Source organism: Sander lucioperca, chromosome 11, assembly GCF_008315115.2.
Source record: "Sander lucioperca isolate FBNREF2018 chromosome 11, SLUC_FBN_1.2, whole genome shotgun sequence".
Lineage (NCBI taxonomy): Eukaryota > Metazoa > Chordata > Actinopteri > Perciformes > Percidae > Sander > Sander lucioperca.
The window spans coordinates 11,325,667-11,344,712 of record NC_050183.1 but is presented as its reverse complement, the minus strand read 5'-3'; the positions used below and the strand labels follow the sequence as shown (position 1 = coordinate 11,344,712).

At 41.8% G+C, this 19,046-nt stretch overlaps 1 protein-coding gene across 5 annotated transcripts in view; it reads left to right on the top strand.

Annotated features, from left to right (window-relative positions):
• sned1 (sushi, nidogen and EGF-like domains 1) overlaps positions 1–19,046 on the top strand; it is a 59,294-nt gene that overhangs the window by 30,920 nt on the left and 9,328 nt on the right. For 3 of the 5 annotated variants that reach the window (XR_004898807.1, XM_036007289.1, XM_036007288.1), the window contains exons 35-53: positions 54–233; positions 355–430; positions 1,941–2,446; positions 8,983–9,270; positions 10,153–10,293; positions 10,464–10,626; positions 10,712–10,837; positions 11,123–11,236; positions 11,740–11,853; positions 12,435–12,548; positions 13,839–13,886; positions 13,983–14,090; positions 15,797–15,889; positions 16,025–16,159; positions 16,513–16,632; positions 16,932–17,048; positions 18,023–18,166; positions 18,587–18,760; positions 18,902–19,015. Coding sequence is in view for 4 of the 5 variants with exons in the window: in XM_036007289.1 (XP_035863182.1) it covers positions 54–233; positions 355–430; positions 1,941–2,446; positions 8,983–9,270; positions 10,153–10,293; positions 10,464–10,626; positions 10,712–10,837; positions 11,123–11,236; positions 11,740–11,853; positions 12,435–12,548; positions 13,839–13,886; positions 13,983–14,090; positions 15,797–15,889; positions 16,025–16,159; positions 16,513–16,632; positions 16,932–17,048; positions 18,023–18,166; positions 18,587–18,760; positions 18,902–19,015 (2,875 nt within the window). In the remaining variant the exon portion in view is untranslated. The remainder of the gene's footprint in view (positions 1–53; positions 234–354; positions 431–1,940; positions 2,447–8,982; positions 9,271–10,152; positions 10,294–10,463; positions 10,627–10,711; positions 10,838–11,122; positions 11,237–11,739; positions 11,854–12,434; positions 12,549–13,838; positions 13,887–13,982; positions 14,091–15,796; positions 15,890–16,024; positions 16,160–16,512; positions 16,633–16,931; positions 17,049–18,022; positions 18,167–18,586; positions 18,761–18,901; positions 19,016–19,046) is intronic. The other 2 variants (XM_036007290.1, XM_031311517.2) reach the window with 2 other exon arrangements.

The following is a 19,046-nucleotide window of genomic DNA, read 5'->3' as shown; positions in this document are numbered from 1 at the left end:
TTTTTTCTTATACTCTATTTTCAATTCTATAAACTCATGTGAACTGTCTTCAGGCCCAAATCGCCCAGTTGGAGCATTTTCATGCACAGCGCCTCCTGGAGGTGACAGCCCGCCATCACCAGGAGTTGGACATGGAGACGGAGCGTCTGAGAGACAGCCAGCTCCAAGCAGAGCGGGCCTTGGAGACCAGAGAGAAGGCCCATCGCCAGAGGGTCAAATGCCTGGAGGAACAGGTATTATAGTGTGGATAATTTGATGGAAAGGTCTTTCTTTTGTACTACAGGTTCATTGTCTGGGCATTTGTAGTTTGTCTAGCTACCTTCACATTTGTTTCTGTTTCTTTGTTTGTAATAGGTGCTGACTCTGAAAGAGCAGCTAGATCAGGAGACAAGAAGACGACAGGCCTATTTCAATCAGATGCTCCAACCTGGTGTGTAGGCAGAGTGAAGTATTTAGCACCTCTGGCTTCCTCATTCACTGTTCCTCTGGCAGCTTCCCAACAACATTATGTTACAAGCTACGTCCGCACATGGGAACACATGCACACACAAACACACTCCTAAGGCGTTTGCTCCCACCCATGCACATGTGCACACCGGATTATATTAATCTGCAGGAAAATTCAATAACAACAAACAATGAAGGTTTTGTTTATAAGTGGACTGGATGTGCCAAATTGTTTTAAGGATTTCCTCTAGCTCGCTACAGTTGGCGTTTCTAAGTCTGTTTATGCTGTGTCATTTTTTTAGGAAACAATGTGATGAAAAGTTTCCTGAGTTGGTTCTTCATTATACTTTTGTTATTGTTTCTAAACTCATTTGTCATATTGATCATTTATCAATTTTATACGTCATAATCACACTTTGTGTATCCTAATGAGAATATACATTCAAATATTTACAATAATTGTTTGCAGATTTTCCTGGTGCTGTGATTAATTAGTATTTCAGGCAGTCAAAATGATTCTCATTCATTCTATTATGTGTTGTATTTGACTCAATCGATGATAGTGTTTGCAAAAGCTGTGATTGTTTATAATAAAGTGGGTGTATCAGAGCTCTATCATGTTTATTCTACTGTGGCCACACAATGTTGTTGTGGAAAAAGCTTTCTGTGAACTCGGTGAAGGACAGCACTGCCCTTTCATGGCAAGGGAGTTCTGGCGTTTGGTTCGCACCATTAAAAGCTTTTGTGGATTTAGTGTTGTGGGTGAGAGAATGACCTTCGCTCTCTGTTGCCAGTGCTGTCTTAAGTGTTTTCTTTCAAACATCGTTGCAGACTCCAAGGTCTGTGGGGATCATCATTCCTTGAAAGTTTCACTGGCAATCCGTCTGTAATCCTTCACAACCCTAAAATCTTCAGATAATGTGTGGTCTTCCCTATGATGATTAGAAAACACAAATACATTGTGTTCTCCGTGTGTTTGTGTGTATTCATCCACACGTACATCTGCTGTGTGTGTCTTAAAAGCCAGTGAACTCCTTTTCACTGTTTCTCTCACTTGAGTTATTTCTCTTACTCATAACAACTGTACAGTGTTGCATTTTCATAACAGTGCACATGCATGTCTTCTCACTGTGTAACCTTGCATATGCCTTGGTAACTGTACAGTAGAAGTTTCACTGAAAGAGAAAAATCTTGTCAGAGTTTCTTTAAAGCAGCCCTTTGATTATCATAGATCCGCCCAGTGGTTATCCAGTTACCGGCCTCTTTTCAACTATTGGCTGGAAGGAGCTAATTATGCAAGGTAGTGAATCCCTGTGGGGGAGGTGGGGCCAAAACTGAAAGAACTCCTTTGGCAGGCAGAATAGAGCTTTTATTGAGGATATTTCTAAGCTGACCATCAGGGACCAAATCGCTGGATTGTTCACAAAAAAAAACACATCTCAGCTGAATCACGCTGCTCCCCCTCTTTCATTCCTTCCCTCGTTTCATTTCAGTGAGACGGAGTGTAGCTCATGCAGTAACCAGCAGCAAGCAGAATGCAAGGAATCTACAGTATTCCCCTGTCTCACACAAGAAGCCCAGTTCACTACTAAAGGACAAGAGAGGGGAGAAAGAGGCAGAGCCAGAGAGCAGTCAGGGGAGGATTCAGACTGCTGTGGTTGAGAGGAGGAACGTACGCTCTTGTCCTGTTCTGCTCTGCTCTTGTTTGCCTCAGGTGTGTGTGCTCCTCCCTCCCCTCCGCGGTGCCTGCTGTCAGCTCCATCCCTGGGTGGCTGAGGCCATGGTGTTGGTGCTGCAAGCCCTGCTGCCCTGCTTCTGCACCCTGCTCTCCCTGGACCTGCTGCCTGGGGTGGAACTCGCTGTGCCCTTGGAGGACTTCTACCCCTTTGGCCAGGACAAGGGGGACTCCCAGACCATCTCTCAGGACGACGGAGGCTCCAGGCTCGTGGAGATCTCTGTTTCTTTCCCCTTCTTTGGAGACAGGCACGCAGGACTCTATGTGAGTACAGAGAAGTGTGTTTTTACTGCTATGTGTGTGGGTGGGTGTTTTTACTGATATGTGTGTGATTATGTCTTTGTATGTCAGCATGTGTGTATGTGTGTGCATGCACTTTGCAGTTGGCAATTGAAACTGACGTGATGTGGATTGTATAAGAGGGTTAGGGTTAGGGTTAGCCTCAGGGAGATGAGATTTGGCACGCAGCCAAATACTACATTGCAATGCCCTTTGAGAATTTGTATATGTTTGCGTGTGCTCACAAGCTCTGGTGTGTAACCTCATTTGTAGAATATTGTGTTTTCCCCCCACGGGTGGAATCATAATCCTTCATGACGTTCTTTTCATCTGCCCTCCTCACACTGAGGGCTCTCAAGTGCACCGAGGGAGAGTGCAAAAGAAACTATTAGCAGAACAGTGGTAAGCCCCGTTCTAATAAGTCCACGATGAGCTGTTAAAGGAAATGACAGTTTGTGTTCTTACTGTTGCCGCGGAGCATCTGTGAGCAGTTCCTTTTCAGAGAGAGTGGGGGGGGGGTAATTGCACGCCAGAGAGAGAGAGAGAGAAACAGTGCTCATGGGAGGAAGCCGAATGGTTTGACAAGGATTTTCGCGCACCACAGTGAAACACACTTTGATCTGCCTTTGTCATGTATTGGGTTCAGTTCCAGCACATGGAAAGGCAGAACTCCCTTAAATCAACACCACCTGTTGCGGTTATGCATCCGCGTTTCGCTCTCCGAATCCCCTCCTCCGCGCTCTGAGCCCCGCCTGCCTCCTCCCTGTTCAAACCATGGGCAGGAGAGCCTGAGGAACCATGGCAACAATGGGCAAGGTCAAAGGTCATCTTTCTAATCTAAGCATCTGCGCCATTGGGGTGAGGTCAGTCTCCCAATGAAGGCAATTTTTAAAACTCTTTTGCATCTACAGTACACACAGTGCACGGACGGCGGCACAGTATTTTTAAGTGGGGTGTTTGAGTGTCTTTCTAAAGAGTTATAAACTCACTGATCTGGAGCTTCTGTATATTACAATTGTAGTTACATTGTGTTTCTTCCCAGTTTTGCAATGAATTCCAGCACATCACTCCTATTGTACTAATACTACTCACTAGTCAAATTAAAAAGATTTGGCTTGTTGTTCTTAGATTGAATTATCATCTGATAGCGATCAAAGTCTGAGAACTCAACACTCTGAAATGTGCTGTTAGTTGTGATGTGATACCGTGCATCTCATTGGACTGTAATTCTGTAGTCAAGCAAGGCATAACAGATTGTAACAGGCACTTGAAATTACAGTCACGCTCATTTGAAATGCCTCACCTGAATCCATTACACATCTGCTGTAAAGCGCACCGACCACATGGTGATCTCTGCCACCAGAGAGCTGCTTTGAACATTAATATTTCAGTGAGGGGCTAAAATTGTGTAAATAGTTTCTCCCAGGGGTTTGTTCCAAGCCTCTGGGCTACCATCACATGGAAGCTAGAGAACTAAACAGATTTTAGATGGTTGGTTGGTGCTGTCTTACTTTATTATCATAACTGATTCTGTTAAGCAATTCACACACCTTAAAACCCCTCACTGCAGATCCCTTTCAACTATCAGTCTATGTTCCCACCTGTAGACATCTTATTTTTAGCGGTTGTGATCAGGAAATACAGCAGAGGATTTAAAGACTGTCACAGCCATGTGCAACTTGATTACAGAAGTCTCTAATGTCGCATCAACAGACCCTACAAATCCCTGTACAAACATGTATCCCCTCCTGACTTGGTCCTGCTCCAGTCCCACTTCTGCCTCCTGGTAACCAGGCTGTCACTCTGTTTTGTGTCTGGGAGTTTTCACATGTTGCTGGGATCTCTCCTCCTCCAGGTCCCCCCTCCCCTTCTCCCACGCCTCAGATAACATGGCAGGGGTCTTTCCCCTGGAACTGTCCAGCTGCTTTATCTGAGAAATGACCAATCACTTTAACAGAACACAGATGGATCTGCAAAGCGTCTTAGGGGCTTCCAAACAATGCAGTTCACGGATTAACTACTCTTACGGATGGCCAGTGTAAAGAACATGAAGGAGGATGTCCAAGGTCAGAGAGGATAGAACACAAGTTTAAAAGCAGATGTGAGAAAAGATGGTTATGATCAAAGGTATTTTTTTTAAATATTAACCTTATTGTAGATACATAAACAGACAGTGGAAAACCGCAAGCTTTTCTAATGCTTTTTGTTCATTTTTAAATGCTGAAATGTGTACTTATAGTACTAAAATGCTCAAGATCACGTGGCATTTGTATGTAATTAGAAATAAACTACATTTAAACAAAATTCAAATACCTTTTGAAGGGATCCTGCCAAGAATGTGCTGAAGTATAACTGCACTCATCACACACTGCACATCTGCTAGTGCTCATCTGCTCTTCAAAAGAGCTTCAACACTTCAGTTTGAGCATTTTCATTCACTCACTGTTACTCACCGCTATGTATGGCCCAAAGATGTGAGCTTCAAGTTTTATTCTTTGTACTCTGCATGGGTACTTTTATATGCATGTGTGGGATGAGAGATGTGGCTAAGTGATGTTAGAACAGTTCATCTACCATGGACAAGATATATCCGCACATACTTTAAAAAAGCAGAAAATGCCCTAAAGTCTCAAAGTAAGTGATGCACTTCAAAGGAACAGTTCTGCTTTTTTGAGAAATACACTTATACACTGTTTTAATGTCTTTCTATTAACTATGAAGCTACAGCCAGGAGATGTTTAGCTTAGCTGAGCATATCACTGGAAGCTTGTTTGTGTAAAAACAACAAGTTGTGGTTTTTCCGGAGGGTTATGTACCAGACTATTTCTTGTCTGGGTGCAGTGACTTCCTGGAGTCTCCTCTGGTTGCCTTTTTAGCTCACAGTGATGGCAAGACTCTAGGAAGTCAATGCACCCAGCTGAGAAATAGTCTGGTACATCTTCTCATCTAACTCGTGGCAAAAAAAAAAGTGAGTGTATTTCCCAAAATATCAAACTATTCAATTGAGACTTTGAGCCTAAAACTATATTAAATACTGTATGTATTCACATACAGTCATTAGAAGTCTTTGGTTTGCATGCTATGTTTCTTTCTGCAGCACTTACCTTTCTTTATTACGAAATTGTAGTTTTAGGTTTTTCATCAGTAACAGTATACATATTTTTTGAACTGGAAGTAGGCTTTTTTTAAATCCCTAATTTAGTCAAAATTGTCTTCAACTTGTATAACTTTAAATTACTTGATGAAAGTATTTTTCCTCTGCAATTCCAAACTCTGTGCTTTGCAAATAATTTTTTTTAATACATTTGCCTACATTAGATCATTTAAACAGTGCACTCACATTGTTTTACACCAAACCTCCACATCAGTTGCACTATGGACCAGACAGGATTTATTGCCTCAATCTAAACTCTTCAGAGATAAAGGTGAGCCGAGGCTAAGGAGACAGGCCAAGTGCACAGAGTAGTCACTTCCTTCAGTCGCGTTAAATAATTGTACAAGCTTGTAACTGTGAAACCTCCGTTTTTGACAAGGGAAACGAATGTTTTCCTGCGCTGATCCATGGGCACCTTTTTCATTTAGGGGTTTGCTTTGGCTTGACTTAAGCCAGATGAAAGTTTATTTTAGTCCATAAATTGCTTGGCTCTAAAGAATCACCACCCAAGCAAAATCCTGGATATATCCGGCAGAGAATTCCCCAAAAAATAACAAGGTAGTTGTAGAGTGGAGTGGCACCATTGAGAGTGAGAGAAAGAAATATGGGGAGACAGATGCTTCTTACAGGGTTGGCTGATCGCACCTTTCTCCCCTGTGATTCTGAACTTGGTCATGTTACAGCATAACACAAGGCAGCTCTGAACCCATTCACTCTCTTGTAAGTGTGATCTACAACCACCCTTCACTAGATGTCTGTACTAGTCATAGCCTGGTTGAAATTCATGAGAAGACAAGCATGTGATGCGATGCAAAGAAAAAGTTCAGTTTAAATTCCTCTAAGGTCATTGCCATGTCAAAGTAGTCCCCTAAAAAATCTTAACAAGTAAGGAATACACTTGTTTAAACAGTTCCAGATGCTACTAGAGATTGGATTAGGCGATTAAACATATTCCAGTATTAGTATAAACTCTATTCAGTGTTCAGCATGATTTCCGACACAAATTTCGCTGTAAGATGGGTGACATCCAAACCGCTGCCACCACAGGTCTCTCATTAGTGGGTATGTGGGTGTGGGAGGTTTGTAGTTCATGTACATCCTTCCATTCATCCAGCCCTGTGCCCTCTCTCTTGTTTTTCTCCCAGTATCAGATGGCGCTCTGGCTGACCCCTGGGCCCTGCCCCTGCAGTCGGTCCTCTTTTTCCCCACATCAGCCACGTTCTTACCACATCACGCTGATGCAGAAGGGAAGACTGTGGTCGGCCAATTAACTTAGCCCCTGTGCCGTGCCAAACAAAACTTCCTCTGCTGTTTTTACAGCAAAGTCCTTCAAATTATGGTTTTCATACATGCAGGGAGCAGAGCCGAGAACATCTGACGTTGCTTTGTCACTGTCACATGCCATTCAGCTTGAATGCAGAGAGGCAAAGTTCACGCCAGCGATTAGGAGAAACAGGATAGGTGCAACGGTGGGAAGAATCTCCCCTTGTTGATAATATGCAGAAATGATGTATGACTGAATGAAGGCCTTTCATGGGGATTTCAACCTTTCAGCCTGTAGAATTTTCTTCTCCACTCAGGTTTAGCATCTTATTTCTTACAACGTTCAAAATGTAGTGCAGCAGCTGGTCTGACACCATCTAATGTTTGTGATCCTTATATAAATACTAAATGCTACTTCATAATCTATCACTGAAATGACCATTTACCACATTGATAAGTGCTATTTTAGACTCTATCAGAGAAATCTCTTCATGTATCTTCTCTTCTAGAGGCTTTTCACTTTCTCCCCTAAATAACCTCCCTCCCTAAGAAACATCCCTCATGTACTTCCTGTACACCTGATCTTTCTTGTATTAATAATCTGTACCTTTTTCCACAACTCATAGCACCTCTTTTATCTAGCACTACGGCAGTGAACCCACGAGCAAAACACACAAGACATTTACTGTCTTGGTTGCAATCCTTACCATTGTCAAATGCAGTTTTGTAATCCATGTTTCCAAATGCAACATAAAGCTGCACTAATCAATAGTTTTCATAAATGAAATAACTATATTGAAATCACTTTGTATATGTATAAGTGGTTGCTTGTAGAGACAAACCCACAGAGAATGATCACCTAACTTTGCATTTCCCCTCAGAATACTTTTAGGGTCTTTAAGCTCATTGTTTTGGTTTTATACCGTAACATCACTGTTTTGGTTTCACCACTTCTATCAACCTTGTTTCCAGCTGCAGCAGGCAGCTGTTTTTAGCAAAAAAAACTGATAAATCAACTGGATACTATCTGCCCAGCACCAAACGACATTTAGCAACTAGCTGGTAAATAAAATGTAGCAGTCCCCCTGGAGTTGTTGCAGACCAAAACAGAGGTCAAAGGAGAATCATTTTGGACTTACAGGTGGACACAAACACATCTCTAAATAAATGCTAATGTTGTGCCGTGCTCTCTGTTGGATGTGTAAATAGGCAACAGTTGCAAACATGTTAGCCGTATAAGGTAGTAATATGTCAATGTTGTATTTACAGCTTGTTCTGCTGCCCTCAAGTGGCCACAAAATCAATTAATGCAGTTTTAAGAATAACAACAGAATGCCTCAAATGTAAAAATGTATGAAAACCAATCTATGAGTGCAACAAGTTAAAATGTAAAAAATTATGAAAAATACCCATCTCAATTTTCTTCAAATTGTCGTTTATCTGATCAGCATTCCAAAATCCAAAGACATTTAATTTGCATTGATATAAAATAGAGAAAACCAGCAAATCCCCACATTTGAAAGCCATAGTAGTGATTTTTGACCTTTTTGATTTTCTGACCATTGAATAAGTGAATTCATTTCCTAATTGCTTCAGCAATACACCAATCGTTGACCTATTAAAATGTGTCAATATTTCACCATGCTTCAGTACACAGCTGCAGTGCTGACTGTGCATTTCTCCCAGAGGATATACAGTGTGTGGACGAGGGGTGGATGGGTTCATTTATTTGGTTACTTTGCTGTTGGCAGACATCTGTGGATTTATAGGCCATGAACATCTTTCCAGGTGTGATGACTTTGCAGGTGCGTGCGTGAGCAGCAGAAACCTGGTTTTCTCAGCTGCTGTCATTTCTAAAGGTAGCGTCTGTGTGCTACATGGGATGTGCAAACATCCGTTATGGGAGCGTCCGCTGCCCCATGCTGCTGTTTACCCTGTGAGGTCAGAACACCTGTTTATCCACCTTTGCCTCTTCTCCTCAACACTTCTACTCTAACCCCACCTAACCCTCCAAACAAGTCACAGGGGCTTCATCTGACATGGTGAACAAAAATATGTCACTGATTTATTATCCTTATTCACATACTGCGACTCTTCTCCTCAGGTTAACAACAATGGCCTCGTATCTTTCCTGAGGGAGGTGTCTCAGTTCACACCTGTGGCTTTTCCAATTGCCGGGGATAGAAGGGTTGTGGCTCCGTTCTGGGCTGATGTGGACAACCGTCGAGCAGGGAGGGTCTTCTACAGAGAGAGCCAGGAGCCCTCCATCCTGAGGAGGGCTTCAGGTGATGTCAGGACCTACTTTTCAGAATTCCCCAACTTCAACGCAACTTGGGTCCTCATCTGTACATGGCACCAAGTTACTTTCTTTGGAGGCAACTCCCTCACACCGGTATAAACTCACACTTAACTTTACAGTGCTCAAGCTAACATGTAGCCACATCTTAAACATCTATGATTCCCTATGTAGGTTTTAACTATCCAGATCAGTAATTTTAAACCAGGTGCACTGCTGTAGTTGCCAGTGGGTATGTGGAAATATTGTAGAGTGGCTCAATTTGTTTGAAATATTTAAAATTGTGATTTCAATTTTTTTTTAATTGGTGTGAAATTGGTAAAATGATTGTCACAGTAACTATGAGCCTTCAGCTACAATAGGCTAACTGCACCGTACACACCTCCACCACCCTGCGTCAGTTGTAACACCTTAACACCATATGCTGCCACTGAGAGTGAATGAAAACTAGTTTACAAGCTAGCAGAGTTGAAATAGTATGCTAAATGTCATGAGTAAATTGTTGAAAGACCAAGCCTCTGTCACTCCAAGTGGTAGTAGTAAGAATGCAAACTTGTATGAAAAAGATATAACAATATCTACTTTATGTAGTGTTACTAAACATCCACTTTAAAACCAACTGAAATGAATACATTTGGATTATTATTTTTGAGCTCATCTAATAGGAATGAACTACTGGGAGCCACTGGCCTAGATAATCTCAAAGTCCCAGGAAATAGCCTTGTTGTTACCAGTTAAAATTGCTATATAATATGTGGTTGGAAAGCACAGCTATTGGGTTTCATTCTAATGGTAATTGTGACTTTTTTTTGCTATCTGATTCAACAACCGGCCCAGATGAGTGTATTATGTCTCTAGCCTGACTGAGATTTAGGAATCCGTACCATTAACATGAGGAGTCTTTCAGATGCATGCATTATTACCAAATTTCGTAGAAATTAGAAAATGGTTTAACTGAGCCTGTTTCTCTCTATGCAGGTAAATACTTTCCAAGTGGTGCTTATTACAGATGGAGAGCTTTCCTTCACTATATTCCAGTACAATAACATCACTTGGACCACAGGCATGCATGCCAGCAGTGGAGGAAACCTGGCTGGGCTGGGAGGGATTGCAGCGCAGGTAAGATCATGATTTCTTTTTTCTTTTTTTTTTGCTTAAGGTGTCAGTCAGAATTTGTAATGTACAGTATGATCTGCTCTCTGTGAAGATGCAAACTACATTTTTCAGGTGTCTAAACTCTGATTCAGCTGTCTTTTGTGATGTCTGCCTCCTTGTTACTCTCTTCCCAGGCAGGTTTCAATGCTGGTGATGGCAAGCGCTATTTCAACATCCCCGGCTCTCGTACAGCTGATGTAGTGAACGTTGAGGGAACCACCAACGTGGGCTACCCAGGCAAATGGGTCTTCCGTATAGATGATGCAAATGTGGAAGTAGGTGGCTGCAATAACTCCGGTAAGACCTGCTTCTTCTACTCCTGGGCTTCTACTCTTAGTACTTTTGCTTTTAGGATTTCTGTTACATTGACCTCTCTCTACAGCATCAGTGTGCCCACACCTGCGACCATGTCTGAACGGAGGCCAGTGCATCGATGACTGTATTACAGGCAACCCTTCCTTCACTTGCTCCTGCTTGGCTGGCTTCACCGGCCGACGATGCCAGATTGGTGAGTTATGGTTGACACCGCTTCCTGCTCTGTTGTGCTTGACACACACTGCACACCGTGAGTGAATACCTGTCAACCTGAGATCAGCCAGAAAAAATAATGTCGACTTGTAACTAAATACTTGCCAAACGAACCCCCGGATATTTCCTTAAATCCTTGTATCAGCTTCATGTCAATCTGTTGCATTCTCCTCTGAAATTACCTTACTAACTGACCTCGGCCAGATGTTTTCTTCTAATTAAAAGAGTCATACTACTCCCTTTGTATTTCTCTCTGACTCTGTAGATGTGGATGAGTGTGCCTCATATCCCTGCCAGAACGGAGGGACTTGTGAAGACCAGATTAATAGTTTCATCTGTCACTGTCCTCATGGATACACTGGGATTCAGTGTGAAACAGGTACAAAAGACTCTGCCTTAAAGCTGGTATATACTGCGGTTACAATTACATTGTTTATTTCTTCTTTCTAGAATACTGTCTAATCACATGGAAATGTAAAGATTGTTAAAATGTGAAGTAACAGCACATAAAAGTATATATCATTTTACACAATAGCAAAATACCCCATTTTTACTGTATTTTAAAAGTTCCACATTTTTCTTTTACCATCTGCATGCACTAAGTAAGCAGAAGACTTGGAAAAACTCTGATTAATTAAGGTATTTTGTACCTCATTAAGCAGTTTAAAAAAAAAAAAAAGTATTTTAGAATATCTTGGTTCAGTCTCTCTGGAGCTTCTGTGCCTATTCCCACATGTATCAAACCTCTTCTAATACCTTTCACAGCCAGCAGCACATACTTGCAGAGTGAGGGGAGCAGTGTGGCGGATATATTAATCAGCTGAGTAAATATTCCATGAGCGTGTCTCTCTGTCCCTGGGTGTGTGTTTGTGTGTGTTACAGACATTGACGAGTGCAAAGACAGACTGTGCCTCAACGATGCGTTGTGTGTACAGGGCGCTGGCAGTTTCACCTGTGTGTGTGAACCGGGTTACACTGGTGTCCTGTGTGAGACAGGTGAGAGGGTTTTTTTAAAAGTCCGGGGGAACGTAGGCATCTCCCTCCAGAGGAAATATTTTCTGCTGCTTTCTACATCAAACTCAGTCATTTTGGCAGATGTGTTTGTCCAAAGAGTTCCCCAGTCTACCTAGACAAATGGATCCAAGTTGAGGTTATGGTTGAATTAATTTGGAAACAACTCTCTTTCTTCTTTCTTGGGTCACACAATATAGCAATGAACCACAGTGAGAAAGTTCACTGAAGTCAGGTCGCTTTCCAAAAAGACATTTACTTATCTGGCTCCTCTTGTGATTGATTGTTGATGAAACTTGAACCCATTAGGGAATTGAATTATCAGGCCCTGCACAGTTCATGAATCCTTGTATCTACATGAGATGGGATTACTGCTAATACCAGACACCTGGGCAATGAAATTCTATGCTTTCAGAAGGGAAGTTCAGTGTTCTCAATCCAGCTCAATGTCTCAGACAACCACATCTTGCTTTTCCATGTGAAGATTGAAAAATTTGAATATGAAACTGATTCAACAGCAGACAAATGTCTCTTGTCTGATTAACTGACTTTTGTGCAACCTGCAGACATAAACGAATGTGAGTCACAGCCCTGTCTGAATGGAGGGGACTGCATCGATCAGGTGGCCAACTTCACCTGTATTTGTCCCGCTGCCTTCACTGGAGCACTCTGCGAGACAGGTGACTTGAATTCAACTCAAATTCTGCCAGAAAAGCATGTTCGGAAAAATGTTTTTTTAATAGGACATGTTGACATAGCCTGTAAGACCTACTTTTGCCTTTGGCTTCCTGTAATATAGCATTTTATCTGGAACAAGCACAAAGGGAATCCTATCATACCTCTTTAAGAGCCAAACAAGTATTTATGGGTATGAAATTTAATAAAGTGAGCTGGTCCACTCGCTTCTCCAGTGTTACACCAAATTCTGGCCCAAACTAAGAATTTCCACTACGGTATACTGTATTTCCACTGCAAATATTTTCATCATACTTTATCACATACTTTATTTGCTGTTACCAAACAATGTGTCTTCATAGTATTTAATAGGGTCATGAATCTTGAACTGTAAAGACAAATATTTGATCCTAAATACATAGAGGGTCACATGTTCAACTGATAGCAGAAACTGTAGTACAGGTCTATCTCTACTTTGTTTTCCAGAGTTATAGGCCTAGTTTCCCCGTGATTGAAGACTGTGGCATATGTCTGTTTGTCCATCCTCCTAGCTGTTGGTTTTGTTCTGTTACTATCTGCAAGTCTAGTTTGAAGGTCGGTTCACCCAAATTACAAAATAAAGCTGACAAAGATATATTTTGATTTTATTCATACATTAACATAAATGCATGAATAAACATAAACATTTTTGATAAAAAAATCTCTTACATTTGCTCAATCTGTGCTTTTTGGTGGACAAACAATGGCAACACTGTTTCTAAATTACAGCAAACATACAGTATGTGCAGTTTCTTGATAAGCTAGAATGGATTATTATTTTTACGTTAATATTACACATATCTCATATATTTCTCATATGCTGTATCACATCTTTCTCACTTACCTGTAGTTAGTGATATGTAGCCATGCAGATAGTTTTGGGTTTAATTGCTCAGGTGTTAAGATATCTGTCTGATTTCTGCTGCCAACTCAATACAATGGAGGTGAATGGTATTTCACTTTTTATTGGGACTTTTCCTTTTGTAAGAAGTGTTAAACATGATGTATATGGATTGACCCGAACACCAGGGACAGTCTATTCATCTTGTTTTTTAATTTTGAATGTCATTTTTCAATGCTGTGACTCAACTCTGTTTCCTTCCATTGTATTGTTGTGGCAGCACATATCTCAGAGACAGTTATCTAACTATTTGCATGGCTAAATACTGTATCACCAGAGGCAAGTGAGGAAATATGTTTTGTTGTTCTTTAAATGAACCAACCCTTTAAAGCACATTATTATCTTACTTTTTCAGAGTTGGAGGTGCTTCAGGACAATTCAACTGAGGCAGAAAACCAAACAGGTAAAAGCATGTACCGCTACAGCTTAAGATTTGCCAATTTCTTTCACATACAGTTTAAGTCTTAAACCACAGCCTGTCATGCTTTTCCATATGCAGCCTTGTGTGAAGAGCAAGATTGCAAGAAGCATCAGATTTGTGAATACACCAGCTCGGGAATCTACAACTGTACATGTGCTCCAGGCTTCTATGGTGACGAGTGTGAAGGTATTGTGCACTCACTGCAGGCAGCTGGGCAGGTAGAGAGCAGACCGGGGTATTTAAAGAGGAGCTGTGCTCTGCCACAGGAATTTGGAGCTCTGCCCTGGAAGAGGCTGCTGTGATGATGGATTATTGTAATTATCAAAACTGACACGGCCTCGCCCAGTTTACTACGGGAACCAGTGGCTTGATGTTGTGAATAATTGTTTTATAGCACATTTTATTAGTTTATCAACAAGAGGAAGTGCTTTGTCTAGACTTAAAAAGGCCTCTTTATGAGTCAAAGCTGCTCTTTGGTATTCAGGTCATTTCTTCAGACAGAGCTGTTGAAATATGCATGCTTCCACACCGCTACTGGCTCCTCTGGAAGTTGGCCAATGCACCACACTATAGTTTAAAGCACAGCTGCTGCTTGCATAACCATAGGGCAGTTTGAACACAAAATATGTAAATGCTATCATCCTCAGCTAATTCTTCATACCTTCCTTTCATAAATGCATATTAAGTAATGTTATGTTATGTTTAATGTCTGTTTCACATTATATTTGTTTTAGGAAATAACTAATGAGCAAATTTAAAAGTAATTCAGGCTCCTATGAGAGGTTAGTGTCACCCTCTGATAGCAGTTGTTGCAGGTGTCGTTCCCCACACCCTCTCTTTAGTAGTATTTCAGCTATTGCAAATGCATGCTACTTCTCACCCTTGAGCTGAAATAACTATCAGTGCTTATATAGGCTCTCTTAAATCTCCCAAATACTTTCCTGCCTGGCTCACTTGGAAGGCACAGTGGAAAAAGGAGCATGATCCTTCAAGGAAGAGAAAGTAGTGGGACTCAGAAGTGCCTAATCAGGCTCTCAGATCAAAGGGCCCAGGCCGCACAGGTGGCCAATGAAAGTGGCTCTTGCAAATTAACAATGCATTAATTGCCCTCAGGGCCATACATTTTGGTCACAAAATATGCTCCATATCATCAGAAAAATAATAGCCTCCACCGAGCTCCCGGGACTTCAAAGTGGAGCCATTTAGCTGTGATACGGCCACGTCCTTTGATCCACTGCTGCAATTAGGAAGGAGAGGGAAATTAAAACATTCTTACAATTTGTACAGAGCGGATGTGCAGCATGCTGACTGGTAATCTTCTGGTCCTGTGAACTTTGTTGGAAAAGATTAGGGAAAGAGGAATGACAGTGAATCAATACATAGTTTACAGTATAGCAGATGAAAGATGCTCAGCATATGGTACACATGTTGAACTTTAAACCTTCTGCCTATGTTTACACTTAAAACTGAAAACTTAACATCATTTAAGTACTTGCTGTCAAGTAGCTGGAGCAAACTTTCCAGCTTTGAGCCTCCCTCTCTTACTTCTTCTTCTCTCCCTCTCTCTCTCTCTCTCTCCATCTCTCTCTCTCCCTCTCTCCCTCTCTCTCTCTCTCTCTCTCTCTCCCTCTCTCTCTCTCGCTCTCTCTCTCTCCCCCTCTCTCTCTCTCTCTGTCTGTCTGTCTGTCTCTCTCTCTCTCTCTCTCTCTCTCTCTCCCCCTCTCTCTCTCTCTCTCTCTCTCTCCCCCCCCTCTCTCTCTCTCTCTCCCCCCCTCGCTCTCTCTGTCTGTCTGTCCTCTCCTCTCTCTCTCTCTCCTCTCCTCTCTCTCCCTCTCTCTCTCTCTCTCTCTCTCTCTCTCTCTCTCTCTCTCTCTCTCTTCCTGTGTCTGCAGAGGAATGTCTTTGCCAGAATGGGGGTGTCTGTGTGGACATCAATGGCACTTGTGAATGCCCTTCAGGCTACACAGGACTCTACTGTCAGTTTGGTGAGTATGATATGTATAATCCTATCAGGTGTCTCGAGCTTTGATGAATGTGAAAGAAAATGTGGGTCCCTGTAAGATCACAAATGTCTCAAACCAGAAATTGTGAACCTGTCATTCACAATGCCTTTCTCTCAGAAGTAACCCAGACGCCATGCAGTCACAGCAGGCCGTGTCCTGATGGAGGTCCTTGTTTGGAGTACGGAGGAGCCTACCTGTGTACATGCCAGACTAGTGGAGCAGAGCTAGATCACAAGGACTTCTACCCCTATGGTAAGAGCCTCAGGCATCAACCCAACAACACTGCGCTTTGCAGCTATGTGTCATTGCACGAGCAGCTGGTTTCTATAGCGACAAACATATTTTTAAAACACACTGGTCTTCACAAATGTCGTTTTCTATTTCAAAGGGGAATGGTCACATTTACAGTTTACATTTATGATGTGGAGGGAAATTCTAAAATGATTTATGCTGTTGAGCGTTCTGAGGAGAATTTGTATTTGATCCAATCATTAAATAACAAATAACTTGTGTTTCTTTAACCAAGTCCACGTGTTTGAACAAAATGAAAGAGGTTTTAACGTTTCCCAGTGGAACACAGTCAAGTCTCGGTGTGTGTTTTTCAGTACAGCCCCGATCGGTCTGCGACTCCTCTCCGTGTCTGAATGGGGGCTACTGCTACGAGCGGGATGGAGGCTACACCTGCGAATGCAAATATGGATATTGGGGGAAGCACTGTGAAAAAGGTAATTGATAAAAACACTAGCAGAATACGTTCATAGGAATTTATGAAGTGCCTTAATCAAAGCATCCCTTAGGCTCAAACCCAACTTTAATGAACCAGGAAACATGCCATTACTCGTAATGCTGCTTGAAATATTACAATGCCGAAAGGCTTATAATAATTTGTACTTATGACTGAGTTATGAGCTATTTGTCTGAATTACGACTTGAATTGCAATGTACTGGAACAGATTTATTTTGTGTGATTAAAAGCTAGAGTGGTCTCTGCTTCAAGGATTCCCTTGTCCCGGTCTCTTTCCAGTTAGACTCAATACCTGTGCTTCTGGTCCCTGCCGCAATGGAGGCTCCTGTAAGGAAGAAGCTGGGAGCTACAGATGTGTGTGTCCTTACAGATTCACTGGAAAACACTGTGAAGTGGGTGAGTGCCACCCTCAAGTAATAATATTCAAAACATTTTGTACTCTTTGTGTAAAAGCTTTTGAGTACATCTGTAGTAGACTGCACGGGAAGCAATCATCCGACAACCCCCGTTTTTTGAATGCTCCTAATACCTGCATCACTGATATACATGTTTGGAAAACCAAAGGAACAGAAAACAGAGATTCTACTTGTCAGATCAAAACTAGAAAGACAGAGACTGCAGTCAATGTTTGGTTGTCTCTCCAAACAGAGGACAACAAGTAATAGATCTGGGAGTGGGTTTAGACTCTGATCTACATTTTATTTGCCATTTTAACAAGGTCATGAAAATATATTTTTTCATTTTAGGAACATCACTAAAATTGGACCATTTTAAACTCAGAAGAAAGCTGAAATGCTAATACATGCTTTTATTACAAGTCGCTTAGATTACTGCAACTCTTTTTATCGGGCTTCCTAAATGTAGCACCTACCTCTATCAGCTGACTTTTATTTTATGTTCCAACTCTCTGATCTTCCACTGCCTTTCTTTTAGACATTCTTTTAGAAGTAGCTGTTTTTAATGGCCCTAAATGATGGAATACCCTCCTCTTGGATCTTAGACCAGCAACCTCCCTTAGTGTTTTTAAAAAGAAATTATAGACCTGTCTACAGTACCAGTCAAAAGTTTGGACACACTTTCCTATTCACTTGAATGAGAAAGGGTGTCCAAACTTTTGACTGGTACTGTATTTAATGTGGCTTTTAGTGTAATTTGGGGTAATTTGTTCAATCTTAATCTTTGGTGTTTGGTTTTCTGTTGGTGATGTTGGTATAGTTTTTAATGTTTTAATGTACTTTTTTGGCCTAAAATTGTTTTTAATCATGTCTTGTAAAGCATGTTGGGCTGTATCTTTGTATGAAAGGTGCTATACAAATAAAACTATTATTATTATTATTATCAATAATAATTCTCAATGTAATTTCTTGCAGGAAAGCCAGACCCCTGTTCCTCCAGCCCCTGTCTGAATGGGGGAACATGTTTCCACTACATAGGAAAGTACAAATGTGAATGCACAGAGGCGTTCAGCGGCAGGCACTGTGAAATAAGCAGGAGCTCAGTACCAACCACTGCAGGTAAGTAGACTGTGTCTCCCCACACAATAATGTCCACATCTTGCTCCGATGCTGAAGTTTGTACAACATTGACTTCAATCGATTGGCACAGGCAGGGGATATCCTGAGCTGTTAAGTGTAGAGATACTGGCTATCCATCTAAAGATAATTTTAGCAGTGTTGCTGCACCGGAGGCCCAACATTCACAGATATAGACCGGTTACAGACTCTATATAAAGTACGACATGGTGATTCATGTCTACACGCTGTAACGGCATGCTGGAGATAATTTTAGGAGGACAAAAACAGAGAGCCTGGATGGAAAACACCTATGTTGCCGTTAGTCTGTTTTGGGCGAGCTCCTTTAAGCCCCAGTGTTTATGAGCTTTTGTTACTATGCAGCCATGCTGACATTTGTCAACGTGAATGTATTCATTGCAGAGCTTGGCTGTGGGCTGCCTCCACAAGTGAAAAACGCAGAGGTCCAGTTCTCCTTAACAACACCAGGCTCCATGGCTGTGTATATATGCCACTCAGGCTTCACGTCTCGGCCCAGAGCCACCCAGAGCATCTGTGGTATTCAGGGGGACTGGAGCCAGCCACCCATTTGTGAGGGTCTGTAACACACGTCCACACATGGACACACACTCTGAACAAAAAATTGAGTCTTTTAAAGATCCCTGAAAATTCCTAATACATGAGATTCCAGTTATTGCAACAGTTTATACCCTTTATCTTCATTTCCCATCATTACAGAGATCAATGAATGCCTATCACAGCCTTGTCTTAATGGCGGTACGTGTCGGAACCAGGTCGGATCCTACCAGTGTGAGTGTGATGATGGCTTTAGTGGAAACCGCTGTCAGACAGGTAAAGCCTGATCAAAGTCTTCTCATATTAA